Source organism: Neomonachus schauinslandi, chromosome 12 (genome assembly GCF_002201575.2).
Source record: "Neomonachus schauinslandi chromosome 12, ASM220157v2, whole genome shotgun sequence".
In the NCBI taxonomy this organism is placed as follows: domain Eukaryota; kingdom Metazoa; phylum Chordata; class Mammalia; order Carnivora; family Phocidae; genus Neomonachus; species Neomonachus schauinslandi.
In genome coordinates this window covers 68,776,416-68,799,822 of record NC_058414.1, presented here as the reverse complement: position 1 = coordinate 68,799,822, position 23,407 = coordinate 68,776,416, and the positions used below count along the sequence as shown (strand labels likewise).

At 40.4% G+C, this 23,407-nt stretch overlaps 1 protein-coding gene across 1 annotated transcript in view; it reads left to right on the top strand.

Annotated features, from left to right (window-relative positions):
* The window catches only part of DOCK4 (dedicator of cytokinesis 4), a 426,479-nt gene that overhangs the window by 366,074 nt on the left and 36,998 nt on the right, over positions 1-23,407 (top strand). Inside the window, exons 35-40 of the mRNA XM_044920179.1 lie at positions 119-179; positions 4,544-4,637; positions 13,051-13,199; positions 14,873-14,959; positions 16,760-16,864; positions 22,031-22,172. Of these exons, the coding sequence (XP_044776114.1) occupies positions 119-179; positions 4,544-4,637; positions 13,051-13,199; positions 14,873-14,959; positions 16,760-16,864; positions 22,031-22,172 (638 nt within the window). The remainder of the gene's footprint in view (positions 1-118; positions 180-4,543; positions 4,638-13,050; positions 13,200-14,872; positions 14,960-16,759; positions 16,865-22,030; positions 22,173-23,407) is intronic.

Below are 23,407 nucleotides of genomic sequence, written 5' to 3'. Positions count from 1 at the left end.
AACTTGCGATTTGCCTCGGGTCTCTGACAGTACTCCCCACCCCCCCCCCCCCCAGACGAAACTGTGTTTGTCCCTAATAAGGAAGTTCTGAGTTCTGACTCTTGCTTTTTGTTTTTAGGGACTGCATGAAAATGGGAGAGGTAGATGGCAAAAAGATTGGCTGCACAGTTAGCCTTCTGGTTAGTAAACTATTCCCCTTTTCCTCCTTCTATCCTAACGTTTGATTTTTCACAGAAATACTGTTTTGTTTGTTTTTAGTTTACAATGTGTTTTTATCTGGCTGTTTCTTAGAAGAGCTTGGAAGTGTTTTCAAAAGAAGCATAGCAAGCTTCAGGTTGAATTAAATCCCAGAAAATTCTCAGCTGTGAACATTGCAGAATGCACGCACTGCATCCCCTGAGGCTCTGTGAGATCAGAGAGCAATGCCCCCTCCTCTCCTGTGGAGCTTTACCATCGGGGAGTCTTCTGTGGCTTTCCTAGAAGAAGGCACCATGTCCCCAGATAGAGGTCTTTTTACTTCTGTATAGACAGTTTCTTTCTGTCCTTCTTATATTCATTCTACATTTTAATGAATATTAGTCATCTCTTCTTCTGTGAACAAATGACAGTTTCTGTTTAACATACTAATTTTCACTCTAGCTTGTTTGCAAATTGTCTAATACCACTATTGTGAAGTTTTGCATTATAACTGCGATGACCATATAATTGATCACCCAAAGAGGACATTTTTTAGGAGTAAAATTAAATATTATATAAGGAAGACAGGCTAAACCACAATTGTCCTGGAAAAGTAAATTGTATGAAAATGTCTCATCACTAACTGATAAAAAGGATGGTATTCTCACCACAGAACTAAAGAATGACCATACATAGAGACATTCATATATATATATATATATATATATATATGTACACCCTATATATGTAAATATATAGGGTATATTGATGCCTTTGACAGTTTCCCTTAGTCAGATATGAAATACAGGAATATGTGACTGCTTCCAGGTCTAAATTTGTGAGTGCCATGGTTTCTTTTTCTCATATTGCAGAATAGATGAAACTTCATCAGCTATTCTAAGTACTTGTACAGACGTTCTTCTCCTGACTCTAATTGTTGGAATCGCTCACATGCCCTGCTGGTCTCTCTTTGCCGTCACCGTGGAAGTGTCTTTTGCCCCCACCCTCATCTGTCTTGTCCTAGCTCACCGGCTGCAGTCTTTCCAGTCTGTTCTGTCTCTTCCCCTCACAGCCCCTTGTCAAAGCTCAGGACTTCTGCTCTCTTGTTATCAGTTTCCCTAATTTGTGTCCTCACTGCACTCTGCTTCACCTCCGAGTAGATGCCTGTGTCCTTCTTTACCACACCCACTGATTGTTCCACATTTTTTTTCTTTTCTTTTCTTTATTTTTTTAAATTTTTTTGTTCCGCATTTTGAACTCTTGTCCCACATCCCCACCTCCAAACTCGGTCACTAAAAACAGTGAGACTCGAGAGTCCTCTATCCAGCCCCATCTTGTGGTGCGCTTTCTGACATAATTTTTGTCATCAGACCCAGCAGTGACCTCAGGCCCCCGGGCCAGACTCACAAGGTCAGCCCACTCACCTCCCCTCTGAGCCCTCATTTCTAACCTCAAACATCGTCATTATTAAGTCTTCCCCACTGTCTTGTCTGCTACTGCCAGCCCTTTACCACGTTCGAAATCCTCAGCCTGAGCTGCCTCTATGTCCCTACCCGTGCATCAGTGTTTGGGCAGAAGAGCCAAGTGCTCTGTGAGCTTTCAGTCTTCTTAGTCCATCTGCTTAACCCCAGCTTTTCCCCAACGCTGGCCACAGAGTTGCATAAATAACCTCAAAGGACAACCTTGACCTTTTTCCAGAAGAACCTTCTTCCCTTGTCTCCATCTTCTGCCACAATGCCTTCTGTGTGGAGGTAAACAGGTACATGCAGACTCTGGGTTCATTTCCTCAGTTAGCGTAACAGAAGAGATCATTTCCCTGGATGACAGAATGAATGCTCTGCCCGAAATATGTGTAGTCCCCCAGTAGGAATCAGCCAGAGACCTAATAAAATCAGTGGCCCCAGCAGGATTCACTTGACACAAAGAATTTATCCTTTTGGCTTTGCACTGACCAAGAACAGTCTTTATAGAAAATGTTAACATTTTTTTAAAAGATTTTATTTATTTATTTACTTATTTATTTATTTGAGAGAGAGTGAGACAGAGCATGACCTGGGGGAGAGGCAGGTAGAGAGGGAGAAGCGGGCTCCCCAGTGAGCAGAGAGCCCGACACGGGGCTCGATCCCAAGACCCTGGGATCATGACCAGAGCAAAGGCAGGTGCTTAACGGACTGAGCCACCCATGTGCCCCGAAAATGTTAACATTTTGAAAGCTGTTCTAATTTCAAACTAGCACAAGAATGCTTATTATCAAAGTGCCAAATATGTAACTTTGAAGCTAATCTTTTTAGCTTCTAGTCCATATGGAAAGTTCTTGATGTTTTCTAGTAGTAATATGGTTGTCTTCAGCTACTCACTTCCTCTTAGAGATTTTCCTTAACTCTTTGGAAAGATTAATTCAAGGTTGTCTTCAGGAGAGCTCTGGCTTCCTTCACAAGATTGAAGTTAAACTGTAGTGTTAAATTGGTCAAAATGCATAATGTTTGACATGACTCATACTAGGAAATGCAATTATTGTTTTGTTCTTTGTGTCACAAGTTTTGCCAGACATATGTGAAAAATTCTCATCTGCTGACTGGAGAGATGTTTCTTCTTCTTTTTTTTTTTAAGGAGAATTATTCACTTACAGAGTGATCGCTTATTTTGTTCCCCCCCAAAATGCTGCTGCTTACCAGAAAGCTATTAAAGCAAAGTAAAAAGCCTGCTGTGGGGTTGTTAGACTTGTGTTTATAGTACAACAAATCTTGCTAATTAAAATGATTTTGTTCATAGTAAGAGAGATGTGAATAACATTATTTACTTAGATTTTTTTTTTTAAAGATTTTATTTATTTATTTGAGAGAGAGAATGAGATAGAGCGAGCATGAGAGGGGGGAGGGTCAGAGGGAGAAGCAGACTCCCTGCTGAGCAGGGAACCCGATGCGGGACTCGATCCCAGGACTCCAGGATCATGACCTGAGCCGAAGGCAGTCGCTTAACCAACTGAGCCACCCAGGCGCCCATTTACTTAGATTTTTAAGGAATGCCAAGATCTATAGGAGACAAGAGGAAAAGGGGGAGGATAATGGTATAAATTGGAAGAAAAAAATCTGTGAGGCATTCAACTAAATGTCAGTGTCTCAAGGTTATAAGAGTTCTCATATTGAAGAACAGACACTATTAGGTAGTGGACAGAAAGTACATTTGACAGAAGGTCCGCGGGCTTGAAGCCAAGTGCAACTTAAGCAACCACATTGGCTCTTTGGTTCATCACCAGAGCCCTGTCTAGCTAATCAGTTTCAAAGATTTTTAGAATTCCTGGTCTTTCCCCCTTAAGGAAAACCTGTCACTCCTTCAGGTCAATTGGATTTATCCCCCTATCACTGCTCATTTTCCCTTCTTCCCCATACCAGCGAGGATCAGTCAACAACAGTGATAACAGTTCAGAGGGCTTGTGCAGCGATTTCATAATGCACAATGATCTGCTAACAATAAGTGCCCCATTTAGAACTTCACGACATCCTGCTTTTGCTGGAACTTAATGTCATGTACGTTTTTGTTCCTATGTTTACTAAGTTCAGTGAGGGCTAAGGTACTTTGTAGGATGTGGTGAAGGAGTACGTGTGGGTGTTTATAGCTTACAGCTTTAAAGAGCCAACATACTGTGTCCAGGTACGTCAAAGTTGAATCTTTCATAACTAATGTTAAAACATTTTAGAGAAGGTTAGTAAGATCCAGATACTTTTTTAAAAATAAAATATCTTCGATAAGCATGCCCCTCTAATAATAGTTTGAAATCTCTTGTTAATAATCCCTTTACTGGAGATTTTGAAACTCCAACACAAGTAAGAAACTCAGGAATAATACCTTACCAATAAAAAGCATTTTCATTTACCCTCTTTTATGTGATTCTTCAGGGGAATAAAAAATGCTTTTACATTATTTTTATTCATCCTTACCTATAGATCTTAGAAACTTTTTTTTCTTCAGAGCAAATATGTTTACAATTTGAAATTAAGCTATCCTTTGAATATCGGTGCTCAGGTTTAGTAAGCAGATTCATCTGTTATGTTATTTTTAGTATTTTTTTAGTTGAATAGGCAGTAACACTAACAAAAAAATAATAGAGTACCAAAGAAATGTGAGTCACTGGCAGTAACACTCCCCAAGTATTACGAGCTTATCCAATAATTGCTAAGTAATGTTTAACACAGTGTTGCATTAAAAGTATATCACTGGGCCTCCTTCCTTAATTTTTAAAAAGACATTTATGTGGAAAAATACATCCATTCTTATAGTTCCAGACACGGAACTTCACAGAGTAAAAAGCAGCTGTTTGCAGGCCTAACTGTTGAGGAATGATCCGTACTTGTATTCTTCTTTACAGAACTTCTATAAGACTGAACTAAACAAGGAAGAGATGTATATACGCTACATCCACAAACTCTATGATCTGCATCTCAAAGCGCAAAACTTCACAGGTAATTCTGTCTTTTGGCTCAGGCTGAGGAGAGTGGGCTGGACACTGGTGTATTATACATGGTCACTTTGCTTTGGATAATTAGAGCTGAGGACTCAAGCATTTGTACTTTGAAATTGAAATTTTTAATTGGATCTATGTTTCTAGGTACTTCATTTTAATTTATTGGCTTTTTTACTATATCTCTTGGCATTGTTTTTTAGAGGTTGCTTTTGGGAGTACAAAATACATATCTCACTTCTCATCATACTTACAGTTGGTATTTTACCACTTCAAGTTAAATAACATTATGTTGTAGTTGTCCTACGTATTACGTGTGCATACATTGAAAACCCCACCGGATAAAATAATTTTTACTTTAACAGTTATACCTATTTTAAAGAATTTAAGAGGATTAAATAGTCTGTCAAATTTGTTCATATATTTACTGTTTGTGTTGCTCTTTCTTCCTTCATGGAAGTTCTCAGTTCCTCTTTGTTACTGTTTTTATTCAACCTAAAGAACTTGTCTTCATATTTCTTTTAAAGTAGATCCAGTGGTGAGGGGCACCAGCGTGGCTCAGCCAGTTGGGCGGCTGACTCTTGGTTTCTGCTCAGGTCATGATCTCACAGTTGTGGGATTGAGCCCCAAGTAGGGCTCTGGGCTCTGTGCTCAGTGTGGAGTCTGCTACGGATTCTCTCTCCCTCTCCTTGTCTCTCTTTGTCTTTCTTAAATAAATAAATAAAATCTTTAAAAACAAAACAACAACAAAAAAGTGGATCTAGCAGTGAAGAATTTCTCATTGTGTTCCTTCATCGGAGAATGTCTTCATTTTGCCTTCATCCCTGAAGGATACGTTTGCTGGATATTGAATTCTAGTTTGATAGTTCTTTTGTTTCAGTATTTGAAAAATGTTGCTGTGCTGTCTTCTGGCCTCCATGGTTTCCTATGAGAGATCAGCAGTCATCTAAATTGTGTCCCTGTGTGTAATGTGTAAGTTTCTCTGCTTGCTTTCAAGACTTTATCTTTGGTTTCCAGCAGTTTGATTATGATGTATATGGGCATGGCTTTCTTTAAGATTATCCTGTTTGGGTCCATGGTGTTTCTTGAATTTACAGACTTATTTCCTTCACCAGATTTGGGAATTTTCAGGCATTATTTCCTCAAATGTATTTTCTGCACTGGTCCTTCTCTTTTGGAACTAGAAGGGACATGAATGTTAGGCCTTTTGGTATTGTTCTGTAAGTTCTTGGGGCTCTGTTCATTTTTTGTCCCAATATTTCTTCTTTCTTGTTCAAATTAGGTAATTTCTACTGGTCCATTTGCAAGTCCAGACTCTTCTGTGCCATTTCCATTCAGCTACTGAGCCCTTCCAGTGAAATTTTAATTTTTGTTACTGTATCACCTGTTTCTAAAATTTCCTTTCCCATTTTTGCTTTTTTTCTTTTCTTTTCTTTTTTTTAGCTTCCATTTCTTTGTAGGGAAATTATATCTTTCTGTTCAAGAGTGTTCCCTTTTACTTTAAGGACCATGGTTATAATAGCTGCTTCATAGTATTTATCTGTAAATCCAACAACTGAATCTTGGGATTGGCATCTGTTAATTGCCTTTTCCCTTTGAAATTTTTCAGTTATCCTGTTTCTTTGAATGTCAAGTCATTTGGGGTTGTTTCATGAACATTTTGAATATTATGAGACTCTGGGTTCTGTTAAAACCTGGAGAATGTTGAGGGGTTTGGTTTTGTTTTGTTTTGTTTTAATTTCAGCAGACAGTCTGGTTAGATTCAAACCTCAAGCCCTAAACCACCTTCTGAAGGTTGTGATTCCAATGTCCACTTAATTTTCAAAGCCTTCGCCGTACTGTTCTGGTCTGTCCCGCATATATGTGACCCAGGGAGAGCCTGGGACCTAACCAGGAGTCTGTACCATAGTTCATTTCTCAAAAGCTTTGTTATGTTGATTCTGGTCTGTTCAATGTACGTGCAACTTGCAAGTGAGCCCAGGACATCATACACAACATTTATAAACCCCTTTCTCTATGTGCCTCCTCTCTATGATCTTCCTCACTTTTCCTATCTCCCAAGGGCTCCTTTTCCTAGCACTCTCACTTAATCGGAGCCAAATTAGTCAAAGCCAAGACTTGATCCTCCCCACACTGTGATGCATTCCCTATAGCTGGTCTTCCTGGGGGCCAAGCACTGAACATAAAAAAGCCGGGGATGCCTCTGCTTCCACTGTGAAGCCTTCCCTGTGTGCACCGCAGCTTTGTGCCGTGTTCCCAGGACTTGGGGGGAGGCTAGAAGGTCAAAAGGACTCCATCCCCCAGAAGGGTCCTCTTCTCAACCCCCTGACCAGAGGAAATTTCCTGGGAGCTTTTTCTTTCCGTTTCCCTTTGTGGTTCCAGGAGACCAGGACGGCAAAGCCAGGAGATATGAAAGGCAAAAAAATAAAAACTGCAAACTCACTATTTTATGATCATTCTTTGAGTATTGATTTTCTTACTCTGCCTACCTTCTCTTATTTACTCTTCAGAATCCTCCAAGAGTTACCTTATATATCATGCCTAGGGTTTTTAGTTGGGGAAAGATACGATACAAGATGCTCACTACATCGTAACCAGAAAAGAACCCTTTAACTGGATGTAGGAACTATAAATCTGAGTCTTTTGCCTCACCGTTCTTCCCAGGAACTCCTGAATTGTGGTCCCTCCTCCAGCTTTAAAAGAAAGCAATCCTTTCTGAGATGGTCCTTGTGTGGCCAGATTTTAAATAATGCTTCCAGCTAGTTTCACTGTATCGATTAACAGCATCACTCTTTTCTCACTGTGGAGATCTTGATGTTCTCTTTGGTATCTCTGAGCCTCCCTCAAATAATCAGTCACCATGTTCTGTTGATTTCCCTTCCTAACAATCTCTCAAAACCACGTCCTTTTCATTGTTCCCACTCAAGCTGCCTCCATTAGGCCCTCATCATCTCACACCTGGGCTATTTCTTAATTAGCACCAGAGCAGGGGACAGAAACTACAGCCTGCAGACCAACCACCTGATTTTGTGAAGAAAGTTTTATTAGAACTCAGCCACACCCACTTAAGCGGCTATGGTCTGTGGCTTCTTCTGTACCTACAACAGGCAGAACTGAGTAGTTGCAGTGACCATGTGGCCTGCAAGCTAGATTATAAATCGTTATAAGTTATTATAAAGTTTTTACTGTCTGGCCCTTTAAGACAATTTCACCAGCCCGTTCTCTAGATATAACTGTTTTCAGTTGGTATCTTCTACAAAAAAAAAAAAAAAAGTTCAAACTCTTTATTCAAGGTCCATCGTAATAAAACCAACACCTATCTAGGCAGCCTCATCTTACCACTTGGACTACATTCCTTGTCACCATCCTTCAGGGTGTGTGCTTTTACCATCTTTTCCCGGAATTCTTTTCCTTTTCTTTCCCACGGCAATTCCATGCCCCCCCACCACCCCTCTCCCATGGGCTGAGTTCATGATTCCAACTCTTTTTCCATTGCACCTTTTTCAGGCTTCATTAAAGTACTTACCACATTGTTTTTAACAGTTATATAAGAGGTGTGTTCGTGTGTGTGTGTGTTTGTATGTATACGTAGGTAGATAGCTAAAAGGTGAATTCCTTGAAGACAGAGATGATGTTTTCTTCTTAGTTTTCTCATTTCAGTGCCCAGCAATGTGAGTTTTTTTTCTTTAGAGAGAGAGAGCGAGCGCATGCGCGCAAGTGGGGATAGTGGGGGTAGGGCAGAGGGAGAGGGAGAGAGAGAATCTCAAGGCCTGACACCCAGCGCAGAGCCTGACACTGGGCTGGATCTCACTACCCTGAGATCATGACCTGCACCGAAACCTAGAGTCTGATGCTTAACTGACTGAGCTACCCAGGTGCCCCTGCAACATGAGATTTAAATAAATGCATCACCAATAAATTTACTCAGTTAAATTTTAAGACCTGCAGAGATTTTTCTCCTTCAATATTGATATTCCTGAGTCACTAAGGAAGTCCCAGTATCTCTTCACACAGATGTGTTGATGGTTTTGGTTAGACTAAAATTTTGGCGGTATGTTGTCTGAGAGTTTAAATGACTATTTTTATAGTAGTTAGTAGCCAAATTTTGAGAGAAATGGTGAGCCTAGTTTTTATAGCTATGAAAACTACCTAGTGGACTTATTTTAAAGTCCATTAAAAAAGAAATGAGGGAGGGAACTAAGGACAAGCTCTTCCAGCTACATAACTGTTCTCTGAAACAGAGTCCAAATCTGTCCGATTATATTTTAGAAATGGGCAAATAGTTTTTCTTTAATTTGTTTACTGAACTTGCAGTATTTATGTTCCCCAAAGTCATAAGAAATAAGTCCTCCTCCCCTGCAACATTTTACTCATCATTCCTCTGTCCTCATTTTTATGTGTCCTTGAAGAAAGTGAAATTAACGGGGAAACTTTTCTATCTTTATAGGATTCTGTTTAAATGGCTTTAACCCTTTGCAGCCTTTTGTGACAGTACTCTCCATTCCTAATTCACCTCTAGTCTTCTCCTATGGTTTTTTCTTGTCTCATGTGGATGTCTTCCCTGTACACTTGTCAAGATGATGGAGCGAGATGGCCCATGTTTAATTATGCGGCGATGCCTTTTGTCCAAAATTCCAAATACTTTTTAAAAAGATGGCTGGAAATTTGGGATGTGATTCATTCTTCCCTCTTCAATACATACTATTGTCTTCTTAAGATGCAGAAGAATAAATACCCGATGTATTGCAATAAAACATCTACAGTTTGCTAATGTGTTTAAAATCAGCCTCAGTAGTCTCCTGTGTCGGTCACGCCTCCAAGGTATAGCTGTGTGCTTTCACGTAAAGTTTCTACAGCTTCCTTCACACACACCATTGACCCCTGAGAGACACCATCCTTTTCCGGAATCAGATTCTGAGACAGCTGTCATTTATTCCACACCTTTCCATGTCACCATTCAGTCATTGGTCAGCTTCTTCTGATGGCTTGCCAATCCCTGCTTGTCCTTCCAGACTCCACAGGGGCACACCCACCCCTCATCTTCTGTCTCACCCCTGAACCACCCCAGGGCAAGCATGATTTGGAAAGCAGTGGAGATGGACTAAAAACCCTTCATTGCCCTCAACCCTTGTAGTTTTTTTTATTATGGTAAAATATACACAACATAGAATTTACCGTCTTAACCGTTTTTACGTGTATAGCCCAGTGGCCCGAAGTACGATTCCCATGGTTGAGCAACCATCCCCGCTCTCGGTCTCCAGAACTTTTTCATCTCCAGAAACTGTGTACCCATGAAACAGTAACCTCCCATTTTCTCCTCCCCCCAGTCCCTGACATCCACCATTCTACTTTCTGGCTCCGTGAATTTGACCTTCATGGCCCTTTCAGTCACTCCCTGTGGGCAGCTGAAGGCTTCAACCGGGGGAAGGGGTTCGCTTGGTCCTTTTCATCCTTTTCACTAGGAAATGATTACTCGCAAGGGTATTTTTTTGAGTTGTCGGGTACTGGGGGAGACACAAAAGAAATCTGAGAGACAAAAGTGATCATTCTAGAGCTGTGTATTAAGAGAAAAGGGAGTTATTCAGCAGTGCAGGGCCAAAGCTTGAAGGAGCGGTCGGTAAGAGGCTGCAGGTGTCACCCATGTGGTAAATGAAGGGAACCATGGATTATTCACACAGACAGAGGAACAAGGACACACATAGGGCTTTCTTAGATGCTTGGCATTTATTGTAAGGATATGTGGGGAGTTAAAGATCAGGAAGTCATCTCAGGAGGTCTCAGAAAACTAGAAAGCTGTTCAGATACAGCACAGATTTGACCGTCATTATTATCATTCTTGTCCCATCAAAAGCCGTCTTCCTTGGCAACCTGCATTGTGGCAATTCAGCTCTGTTTCTGCATCCGCCAATTAACCAATACCCTTTAGCCAATACTCTCCTCTGTCCGTGTCACATACAACTTTGACAAGATAGAATTTGACTAGTGGGGCGCCTGGGTGGCTCAGTTGATTAAGCGACTGCCTTCGGCTCAGGTCATGATCCTGGAGTCCCGGGATCGAGTCCCACATCGGGCTCCCTGCTCGGCGGGGAGTCTGCTTCTCCCTCTGACCCTCCTCCCTCTCATGCTCTCTGTCTCTCATTCTCTCTCTCTCAAATAAATAAAATAAAATCTTTAAAAAAAAAAAAAAAAAGAATTTGACTAGTGCCCATTAAAACAGAAGGTACCTCTGTCCCCGTTTGGGCAGCTTTCTGGTACAGCTGCCTCCGGATCAGGATGCATCTTGTTTCATTCAGCAAAAGCTGATGATGGGGTCAAGGGGCTCCAACCAGGGAGGCTGGAGGCTTCTTAGGAGAAACATCGGTGAGCTCCTTCTACGTGTACTATGAGGAGGGACAATGGGGAATGTGAGCAGAGGTTGGTAGGGACCAGATCATGGCCAGCCTTCTCTGTCCCTTTAGGAAGCCTACATTTACTGTTAGCTACTGCGAGTCACTGGCTACTTTGAATCAGGGGAGCAATATGATCCTTTGCAGTTGAAAGATCATACTGGTAACCATGTGCAAACTGAACAGAGGGAAATAAGAGACTGCTGGTGGGGTATGAAAGCTTTTGCAGTTATTGAAGCCAGGAGACTAAGCTCACCAGGGGTAATTAAGAAGAAAAAAGGCCAGAACCTGTGCCTCACAGGACTTCCACAAGTAAGAGGCAAGAGAAAAATGATAGGGACCCAGGCCTTTCTTCCTACAACTACATTTTACACACTGAGATGGCCAAATCATAGTAATAGGACTTAACCTGCCACTTTAGAGCTTTACGTGTAGTTACTCTTAAGGCAAATAAATGAAGATTAAGAATGACTATTTATTGATATTTTGTGAAAAGCTACTATTACATCTTTTTTTTTTAAGATTTATTTATTTATTTTAGAGGGAGAGAGCACGAGTGGGAGGGGCAGAGGGAGGAGGAGAGAGAATTTCAAGCAGACTCTGCTCTGAGTGTGGAGCCCCACGCGGGGCTGGAGCTCATGACCCTGAGATCATGACCCAAGCTGAAATCAGTAGTTGGACACCCAACTGACTGCACTACCCAGGTGCCAACTATTACATCTTTTAAGAGACATACAGGGATGGTAATTAAATGGATTAATAACATAAGGGTTTGTCTACTTTATTCCATTTAATAAATGAGTTGGCTATTCTAATATTAAAGGAAAAAATAATTATTGGAGTCCTTCATCAGTGACAATGGAACCGTGGTTCCTATTGATTTGTTTGGCCATATTTAAGATTCAGGAAGAGACCTGCAGAATGGCAAGTACTCTATGAAATGCACTACCTGTCAACTGTGCTTAAGCCTATGGATTACCATTTCCATGTGTGTATACAGAATATCACCTCTTGGGTGCCTGGGTGGCTCAGTCAGTTAAGCGTCTGCCTTCGGCTCAGTCATGAGCCCGGGGTCCTGGGATAGAGCCCCAAATCGGGCTCCCTGCTCTGTGGGGAGCCTGCTTCTCCCTCTCTCTCTGCCTGCCGCTCTGCCTACTTGTGCTCTCTATCTCTCTGTCAAATAAATAAAAAATCTTTTAAAAAAATATTTTAGAATATTACCTCTTTACATATTCTCCCAAGAAATGCCAACTGCACCAAACATGTAATGACTTAAGTAACTTTTACTGAAGATTTGTGGGGCCAATTGAGGGTCATACCACACAACACACAATAGTCGTCTCTCTCTGTGTCTCTGTCTGTCTCTCTCACACACACACACACTTCTTACCAACACTTCTGCCCTTTCTAATCCCTCCTCTGTTACTAGATTTTTTTTTTCTTTTTCTTCTCTGCATTTAGCTCCTCTCTGGCTTCTTTGTCCCTCCCAAATTCTGCCTATACCCTAACCCTGCCACCAAACACCATTTTCAAATTTTTCAGCCTTTTATTATCAAAAAGAATTTAATTACCATTTTTTGTTTCCTAATCACATCCTTTGGAAGATGCCCATAGTCTCACCCCAAGGGATTTACCAGTGAACTTCCCCAACAGTCAAAGGCATGTCTCCCTATTTCTTTGAACAAGCTCAAACAATATATCCTTAAACATTTTTATTATGCCAGCAGCGTACAGGCATTGTAGAAACAAGGAAGAGGGATGGGAAGAGAAGGCAAGAAAGAGAAAGAGAGAAGTGAGGGGAAGAATGAACATAGGGAGCCAAAAGATGAAATACAAATCTCTGATAATTCCATCTTCCAGGGGGAAGTCATCACTCACTAACTGGCTCTTGCATATATCCTGAACATTTTTCTTCATTATCATGAAATTCAAAAAATATTTTTTCCAATTTGCCCCAAACCAGCCCCATTGGAGGGGAGGCTGTTCAGGGGTCCTGTCTTGATCATTGCCTTCCCACTCAACTTTCAGAGGCTGCATATACTCTCCTGTTATACGATGAGCTGTTGGAATGGTCTGATCGGCCCCTCCGGGAGTTCCTGACCTACCCCATGCAGACAGAATGGCAGCGCAAGGAGCACCTGCACCTGGCTATCATCCAAAATTTTGACCGAGGCAAAGTAAGTAGCCCTACCCACCCATGGCCTCTCTCAAGGTGGTCTGTTGGTGTCATGTTACCTTTCATTTATACTTTTTTCATGCCACCTCAAGCCAGGCACCCTCAGATTTTAATGTGCATTAAAAACACCCAGGAGTTTGCTGAAATTCCCAGGTCCCACCTCTGGACATTCTGATTGGGCATGTCTGGCATGGGGCAGGGGATTTTGTGACTTGAACAAGGACTTGAGATTGCAATGTGTACAAATTAGGGGCTATACTCTGAAAAACACTGGTCCGTAGGTTTTGACACCCATGTATCCTATTCTCTGAAAAACCATTATCACCCCTCACCTACCTCCCCAGGTTAGCATGTATTCTGCCCCATTCCACCCCATTCCACTTTTTTGGTAAGGCAAAATAAACGAAACTAACTTTGTTTAAAGAATGTTATGGCATCCTGTCATAGTTTTAAGAGATGCCACGGGGTATCAAAAAAACCTCACTGACTTGATGATGCCATTCAGCCCATTACCTCACTCCACCCCATCTCCCTCTTCAAGGTCTTGCAATACCCTTTAGGAAGACTTAAGAATCTGACAACAGTTGTTTATTTGATTTGAACATTTGGATGCTTTTGGTGTCTTCGATTTAAATATCTCTCTCAAAATGCCAAGGTTAAACAGGAGACTAAAATACAAACAGTTGCTGTCATTCTTTTACAAAATATAATTGCATAATTTGATGCAAGGAAATTGCCTCTTTCCTATCCTCCTTTATTATGTACCTAAATACCCTGACATATCATTTGTTACATTAATAGCAAGGAAATGCCTTTGCATCCTCCTCTGGTGAAGTTTCCATCTATAGGATAAGTTGTTATAAAATCCCGGTTCTGCTTATCTTGGCCCTTCCAAGGGGTTTTTGCTTAGATCGGGAGTTACAAACTATGGCCCCTGGGTCAAATGGCTCACCACCCACCATTTTTGTACCGCCCACATTCTAAGAATTGCTTTTACATTTTTAAGTGTTTGAATGATACCACAAGGAAAAGAATATCTGACAGATGAAAATTACATGAAATTCACATTTCAGTGTCCCTAGATGATAGTTTTATTGCAACACAGACAAGCTTATCCATTTTGGCTGCTTTTGTGCTTTAATGGTGGAGTTGGGTAGTTGTGACAAAGCCTGAATTATTTACTGTGTGGCCTTGTGCAGAAAAGTTTGCTGACACTTGGGCTAGACGAAAGAGAGTAACCAGCTGGGTTAGATCCTCACAATTTACAAGTGCAATTGAGCCAAGCAAGGAATCCAGCTGTGGATAATTGGGCCTTAGGGGTCAGTGGTAATTCCCTCCTTAGCACGAGGGCCCATTTATTCATCTACTTGGCCATGGTGGAACTGTAGTTATTTCAAGATGATGATTCTGAAATGACACCGGAAAATGTTTCCGCACCATATGTTAATGCCTGTTGTGGTGGATTATATTTTCTCACTTGCTAAGGATTTTTAATAATTTACATGTTCATTGCATGCTGTTATCAAGCTTAAAGTGGCAGTGATACTATTAAAGGTAGATTATAAAGATTAAGAAGTAAGGCTTGATGATCTGAAAGCAGTCCCACCCTGACCTCTGGGTGAAAATAAGTAAATGTCGTGGGCATCAGCATTTATATCATTCGTTTGTCCACAGTGTTGGGAGAACGGCATCATCTTGTGCCGGAAGATTGCAGAGCAGTATGAGAGTTATTATGACTACAGAAACCTGAGCAAGATGAGGGTAAGGAACCTGGATGCATGCTAATCAGGCAATGGCATCCTTTTTTCATTAACTTTCCAGTATCGTTCTATAAAATTAACTCTGTGATCATCTCGACCTGTCTTGCAGAAAGCTTTTTTAAGAGAAGTCTTTCCTCTGCAGCATACTCAGCTATTTATACAGAGAAATAGCAAGTGCTTCTGATTAGTAAACAGAAGTGAGCCTTTGATCTCTTCTAAACATCACATCTGAAATGTAAAATCTAATCCATGATTAATTCTTTTAGTTTATTGAGGAGAAATCTCCACACTGTTCAAAGAGCTTCTCACTTGTATGCAGATCTGTACCACAAAATACTATTCTTAGTCCCATAATCTGCACAGTAAAACAGTAGGCATGGCTAGCTGACCCATTTCTGTTTCAGGGCTAAATTCTATAGGTGTCATCTCTCCTTAGCTTCAGCAACGTGTTTTACATTGAACGTGAACCAAGGTCTTAGTACCCAGGAGCTCCGGGAGTTCAATATTCCGTGTCCCTGAGCCAAACGTTTTGTCCCTTCTTTTCTTTTCAGGTTCAAATGGGTCGCTCTTGCACTCTGAGCCCTTACTCTTAAGAGCCATGAGCATTTTGTGTCCTCTTATCATACTTAAGCTCTGCAGGGTTTCTAAAATAGGAAGAAGATTATGATGTTGCCTTTTAATTCTGAGGTAGTGGTTTATGAGATGATATTGTCAACCTTTAACAGCTCATAAAATCCCTTACCCCACACGTAATTCATTCAGCCTGTAGGAACTGGTCCTGTGCTGCCGGTGTAGTATTTCATGCCAGTGGTTCATCGATGTTTCTCCCAGCATGAAAACCAAAGAGAAAAAAAAAAAACCTTGTTTTAACTTCAGTCCATCATGCTGGCTCTGGCAGGCACTGCAGTTTTATATGAAAACATTTCTGTGCTTCTCTTGGCATACACCCCCTGTAACAGAAGCGAGGTTACAGTGTTTACCCGGGAGAGCCCTTGGGTACCATAGTCACTCCGATTTTTATAAACCCAAAGCATTACATTTCATGCCAACTGCTCTTTGGGGTGCTGTTACTGGGGGCAGGTGGGGGGAGAAGTTTTCAAGAGCAGTATTAGTCTTTCTGCATAAACCCTGGGGATGATAATACCATGAATGGAAAACCATAAGCTTTATGTGCTTCATAGTGCCAACATTGTGAGGGACACACTTAAGAGCTTTCAGCCCAGACAGCACTTTGCGCGATGGGTCTCCTTGGGTTTGGTTTATCCCTGTCCAACTTGTACAAGCTTGCACCTTCCACATGTCCTGAATTACCATGACCAAGGAGAACCAAATCCACAGGTGAGTACATCTGGCACTAGAATTCTCCAGAAAGATTTGGCCTCTAATAGTTCGTTCATTTTTTTAAATTCATGTTCATATTCATTGTGAAGAAAATACTTTCTTGATAGGCTTTGTGCGTAGAAATTATTTTCTCTGGTGAGAACATGGAATAATATTTGATCCTTTAAAAGCAGGGTCAGCAACCTGTAGCCTGTGGACCTGGCAGGACTGAGTAGTTGTGACAGGGACCATATGGCCTGAAAAGCCTGAACTCTTTATTCTCTGGCCATTTACAGAATAAGTTTGCTGTTCCCTCCCTTAAAGCACAGAAAGGGAGTGAAACCTTCTTTTCTGCAAACTGAAAACTACAGTGAAAACTACAGTGAAGTTCTCCTTTGTATAGAAGAAACATACTCTTCTATAAATAGGGAGAGCTGAAGGATGAGATGAAATTCTTAGAACTTCTCCTTTGCTTTCCTAGATGATGGAAGCCTCTTTGTATGACAAAATTATGGACCAGCAACGTCTTGAACCAGAGTTCTTCAGAGTTGGCTTTTATGGGAAAAAATTTCCATTTTTCTTAAGAGTAAGTTAAAACACTATTTAATTTGCTGTTATACTTCCAAAATAGATATCCCAGTCAAGGAAACTAAGATGTTTAATGGCATTTTGTCCTTTTAGTACAATAACATCATGAGATTTTTCCTTTAACTTTTTAGTGTGCAGACACCATACTAAATCTAGAATACCTTGTTTTGAATAATTTCCCAAGCTATCAAATAATGATTTGATTTTTCTTGCTAAATTTCTAAATTCACTGTATCTTATGAGCCGTCTTTGGTAATTATAGCTGCTCCCCTGTGTGATTGATATTTACTCTTCTGTTCAGTCTGTGATTTCCATAGAGTTAGCACTAGAGAAAAATGGCAGGTGATGTCACGTAGCAACTCCCTCCAGAATCACGTGAAGAGCCCAGTTAGTGGTTTTGTGAAAAGGTAAATGTCACCCAGCCAAGAGATCCCATTTATTGCTAGTACAAACTGTTTCTGCCAAGGAAAATCTTCCAGACATTCGAAAGTACCTAGTGGATCATAAAATATTTGACTCTGTTCTTACCATTTTTTACATTGTGCCAAGTCGTGTGTTACACGCTTGAAGACTTACCTTAACCCTTCAGGGTATAACATCTTACTTACACTTACTTATATGAAAATACTGGTTAGGAGAGGAAATGTACCTCCCCAAGTAACTAAGGAGAAGTATCTGGAATAATTGAGTGAATTCATTACAAACTTTAGATCTCAGCATACACATACTTTGGTATTTGTGTTGCCCTGCATCCTGCTTTAACTGCCAGCACATATGAATAAATATAGGATTGGGGTACTTGGAGGAAGAGAGACAGGAGAAAGATTGGACTGCATTATTTGTTTAATAATCGTTAACTTAGCTCCCTTTTAGAATGAAAGTTTTATATGTATTTGTTTATTCATATATTTACATATAAAGTTTATATATATATGTATATATATACATATACACTAAATATAGATCTGGAGTCCAAAATATCCAAACACCATAGGCAAAAATTCATTTTAGTATTACATCGAGCACACACTCAAATAACAGGTTGATTGAAATGACCATGTATTTCTGCCATGCAGACATAAGTAAAAAAATAAGTAAAAATCTCCTTGTTGGGTTAAAAGGGAATCTGCATGGTGGTGTACGTGGTCACAAGGCTGACTCTGCAGATGGATCTAAGGACAAAGGAAAGCTTGATTCTGGATCAAAAACAGAGACAGGTTTAGAACACTCTCTGACTTTGAAAGACTAAGTTTTGAAAGTGGACATTCTAGGCCCGGGCTGTCATCAGCAACCCCCTGCCCAGTGTACATGGCTAGGATCCAGGTGGTGAGTAGAAGGGGGACAGTCTGGCGCAGAGGGCTGGAGACTCCACAGGAGGGTCCAGACGTGACTCTGGTGCAGCAGACCCCCTTCCTTTCTCGGCTCAAAATCAGGCAAAGTAAAAGATTACTTTTTTTTTCCCACATCATACTCAGGGCTAATCGATCTGTTACATACAGTGGGTACAGGGTTTACGAGTCATAATATTGCCTACAAAAGTATTTTAATTTCTTTTAAAGATCAGAAGAAAAATGAATTTTTTTGGTTGAAGAAATTGTTATAATGTCTATTAAGTTGCATATTAGACATTACATTATTATGTATTTATTTGTCCCTATACCAAATCAGTCAGTATGATTTTGTTTTAAGATTTTATTTATTTATTTGACAGAGATATAGAGAGAGAGCACAAGTAGGCAGAGAGGCAGGCAGAGGGAGAGGGAGAAGCAGACTCTCCACCGAGCAGGGAGCCCAACGTGGGGCTCGATCCCAGGACCCTGAGATCATGACCTGAGCCTAAGGCAACCTCTTAACTGACTGAGCCACCCAGGCGCCCCTCTCAGTATGATTTTTAATAAGTTTTTATAGAGGAAGGGGCCCACAAAAGTCATATTGTAGCCCTGATCAAATTCTGAGTTCAGCTAGCAAGTGCACTGGAAAGTGTCCTAGATGTTCATCTTGTAAATGAAACTGTGATAATTAAAAGTGTAAAGTTTTTTAAAAATCAGAAGAAGTTTAGGAGCCACAATTTTAAAGGGAATTTTGCAAATTAGAAAACTATATTGGCTAATAAAATAAATTTTGTTAGAAAGTCAATTAGAAAAAAATCAACCTGTTATTAGTCTTTTCAAAACAGCTTTTCTAGATACAAATGGCATTTTCTTAAATGAAGAGAAGGGTCACCCTCTATTGGTTTCTAAAGGGCACCACACCCTTCGGAATCATGAGGCTGGGCCTCTTTTTAGGAAATCATATTCTAGTCTGTCCTTCAATTAAAAAAAAAAAAAGCAAATATCAACATTAAAAATTTACTTGTTGATCAATTCCAAGATAATTTTTCAAGCTGCAGTAAATTAATACATTTACGTAAGTATATGATCTGAGTAGTTTTTTTACCCTCATGAAAAACTGACAATCTCTTTATGCACAGAATATCTCTGAATAGAGGTTTGTCTGAGGAGAATGACCAAGGTCAAAGATGAGAGAGATTTACTTTTCATTGTATGCTCTTTTCTTTTTTGGGATTTTTTTTTTTTTTTTTTTTTTTTTACCATAGATCTGTATTTCCTTTTCAAAAGAGAAAGACAATAAAAAAAATTTAAGCATTAACAAATGTGACCCAGTAATTCCACTCCTAGGTATATACTCAAGAGAATTGAAAACATATGTTCCCACGAAGACCCGTACACAAATGTTCATAGTAGCACTAATCACTATTGCCAAAAAGTGGAAGCAGCCCAAATAACAATCAACCGATGAATGGATAAACAACATATGGTATATCCATGCAATGGAATATTTAGCAGTAAGAAAGGAATGAAGTACTGATATATGAACCTTAAGCATATCATGTTAAGTGAAAGAAGCCAGTAACAAAAGACTACATGTTGTATGATTCCATTTATTTGAAATGTCCAGAATCGGCAATCCATAGAAACAAAGTAGATTAGTGGTTTCAGAGGCTGGGGGGATGTTGGAGGAAACGGAGTGATTGCTGATGGGTACGAGTTTCTCTTTGAGGTAATGAAAATGTTCTCACATTCAACAGTGGTGATAGTTGGTCTGTGAATATACTAAAAACCTTCAAAAGGGTGTCTTTTATGGTATGTGAACTATATTTCAAAGCTGTGATTAAAAAAAAAATGTATTGATGGGGGAAATGCTTTTAATTCCTTTTAATTTCTTGACAACTCCAATATCAGTCCCCAAATTTATTTTTATTTCAGAATGACTTCTTAACACCGTTGAATGATTATATGCTTAGAGTAACCCCTGATTTTATAAACTGCTGTAATATGTAAGCAGTGCCTTAAAAAGGCTGCAGTTATTAGAGTACTCGGATATTTATTTGGGGACTTCTATAATATGCACCATATATGTATGTATAATATATACATATGTAGTCTTATTTTATCAAGCAAATTTATTATCTTTTGAGTAGAATAAAAAATACATAGCATCAGAAGGCATACCTTCTTTTATCTAGACAGTTTTAAACATGGGATTGTGTGGGGGTCCTGATTTCTAGGTAGTCTGTCTTAGCCTGTGTTACCAAAGGATCATGATTTGGGGGTTTATGAGGAATTGTGACAGGCTTTCAGAGCCCACTCCCTGCTGTTTCCTCTGCAGCTGCTTTTTCTCGGCTGCAACCCTCAGCCCCTGCCCCTGGATCAGATTTCTTCCTTAGGGCATTTTGTGCAAGCATAGGAACCTCATCAGGCTGAGAAACGCTGAGAACCTTGGGCCTTAGCTAGCTACCCAAGACCACGAACCACTCCCTCTTTCTCTTAAAGATCTTCAGGGCATGTCACCCACAACCTTTTGTGGTCCCAGTAGCAACTAGGAGTTTTTTCTGGCTGTACAGAGCTCAGGCCTTGGTCCCACACCTGAGCTTAAATACAGTACACATGGACAAAGTACAGAAGGATCTTGATCCTCAGTTCCCAGTTCTAAAATGGGGTGGGATGTGGGAGTGACTACCTCTCAAGTTTAGTGGGTTAAGTAAGATATGTACAGAGTGCCTTGTCATTGACTGTTTTAAGCGGTTGGAACTTCATAACCATTAAGCTGGCAGAGTTCCCTCTTACCTAACCTGACCAGTAAGCTGCTTTATTTTATTTTACTTTTTTAAGATTTTATTTATTTGACAGAGAGAGCACAAGCAGAGGGAGAGAGAGGGAGAAGCAGGCTCCCTGCTGAGCAAGGAGCCCAATGTGGGACTCGATCCCAGGGCCCTGGGATCATGACCCAGGCCGAAGGCAGCCGCTTAACTGACTGAGCCACCCAGGCGTCCCCAGTAAGGTGCTTTAAAGAAACCTGCCCACCTTTCCAGCTCTCTAGCCTACCTCAAGGATAACCTTCACCATTTTTACCTGAACGAGATACAGTCCCGGCCCACAGAGTACTTATACATCTTATAAAACAAAACAAACGAACAACAACAACAAAAAAACAGGAAAAAAAATGTATCCAACATTCGGCAAGTCCCTACAAACCCTAAATCTCAGTTTAGGCCAGTAAATAAGATTCTTGGCCACAGGAAGCTGAGCTGAGTTGGTGATGGCAGAGAAGTTTCCTGGGCCAGCCTTGCTGAGAGCAGGAGTACAAACAGGCTCAGTCTTCCTTTATTCCATGCCGGGATCCAGTGTGGAGGCCCATCTCTGTGGCCTTGATAAAGAATGCAATAAAATGCATTTTTGGAGATCGAATTTACTTTCTTTTCCTCCCTATTGAGACTTTATCCACTAAACTCTGATACCCAGCTTATATTTAAAAAAAAAATCTTTAACACATGTGCTCATCAGCATTTAGAGGGAACATGATTGCTTTGTTTCATGTTTTGGTGCTCTGAGAATCCGATGCCTCTTTGCACCTTAGCACACGATTCGGGAGGAGGGGCACATGCTGCAGCCTCTGACCAAAAGCAATAGAGAGGGAAGCTTGGGATCTTTGCCTCCCATTTTTCACATCTGGGCAAATTTTTCAGACTGTTTTTGGGGGGGTTTTGTTACAGTGTATGGATGTGAGGCATGTGCTCACTTCCTGCCACGGTCCTCTTTTTTGGCTTCTTTCTGTAAGGAACGCACTCAATTACATGGCTCTCTTTTCTTTATTTCACCTCCAGAATAAGGAGTTTGTGTGTCGAGGGCATGACTACGAAAGGCTGGAGGCCTTCCAACAGAGAATGCTGAATGAGTTCCCCCACGCCATCGCTATGCAGCACGCCAACCAGCCCGACGAGACCATCTTCCAGGCGGAAGCTCAGTGTATCCACACCTAGACGGGCTGCATTGCAGTTAGGGCCATTGGCCGTTTGCTGCAGAGTGTTTTCCTGCAAGGTTGTTCAGCCTCTGGCCTCTGCCATGTTCTTACTCTCCCTCTTTCTCACTCATCTTGATTTTAGCTTAGCTCCTTCTGAACAGAAATGTTCTAGTTACTATCACAATGTCAGTTGAAAGGAAATCCCTTAAGGATTCTGGTAAAGAATTTTTTTTTTCCTTTTAATTAAAACTTTTCTATATCTCCACCCTGCTTTTAAAGCTCCTTTTAGTGATTTCCCTTAGAATAATTTTCCTCCAACATACCCTGTGGAAACTGCTTCAGTTGGAGGAAATAATAGCATTATATTTCCTGGCACATATCATTCACCCCCTTTTCCCTTGATATTTTTATTCTGGAAGGAAGTGCAGAGAAGGAGGTACCTTAGTATCTCTGGGGGATTCTTAGCCATGGCATTTTGGACAGCCTTTGATGATTGCTATGTAATTGACACTTTCATTATCTAAATACAAACAACTCAACTGAAATTATCCAGGCACTAGAAACAAAAGGAATTCACCCCAGCACTCCTTTGTGAATGCTTCTGTCTCCTCCCAAAACTTAAGATCTTGAAGAAGACAAGAAACTCCCATTGATAATCACGGATCCCATTTCAAAGTAGAAAATAAAATGCAACAGAAGCAAGAAATTACATAAGGGAAAAGATTTTGCTATCCTTCTTTGAATGAGAAGAGAAGAAGGTAAATATACAAGTAAATATGATACCCCTTTATTTTTTTAAATTTAAATTCAATTAGCCAACATATAGTACATTATTAGTTTTAGATGTAGTGTTCAATGATTTATATGATACTCCTTTAATGTAATTTTTTAAATATCAACTACAACAACACTCTGCTTATCAGTATAAGATTTGGGAGAGTGATACCACAAGTGTGGGAGGGCTGGAGACACAGAGCATCACACAGGTAAATATAAATCACTGTCAGAACTGGTTATTGTCTTTGGTCATGGTTGCATGGGTATTTATACATTATTTTACAAACAAACATTAGTTAAGAGGGGCCATGCTTGGAATGTCTCTTAAGGATTAGAATAATACAATTCTGAGTACCTAAGATTCAAGCCATTCCCACCCACCCCCTACCAAGAAAAGAAAGAAGAAAAAAAAATCAGTGATAAATTCACACATTATAGGCATTTTAAACAGATACTTTGTCAG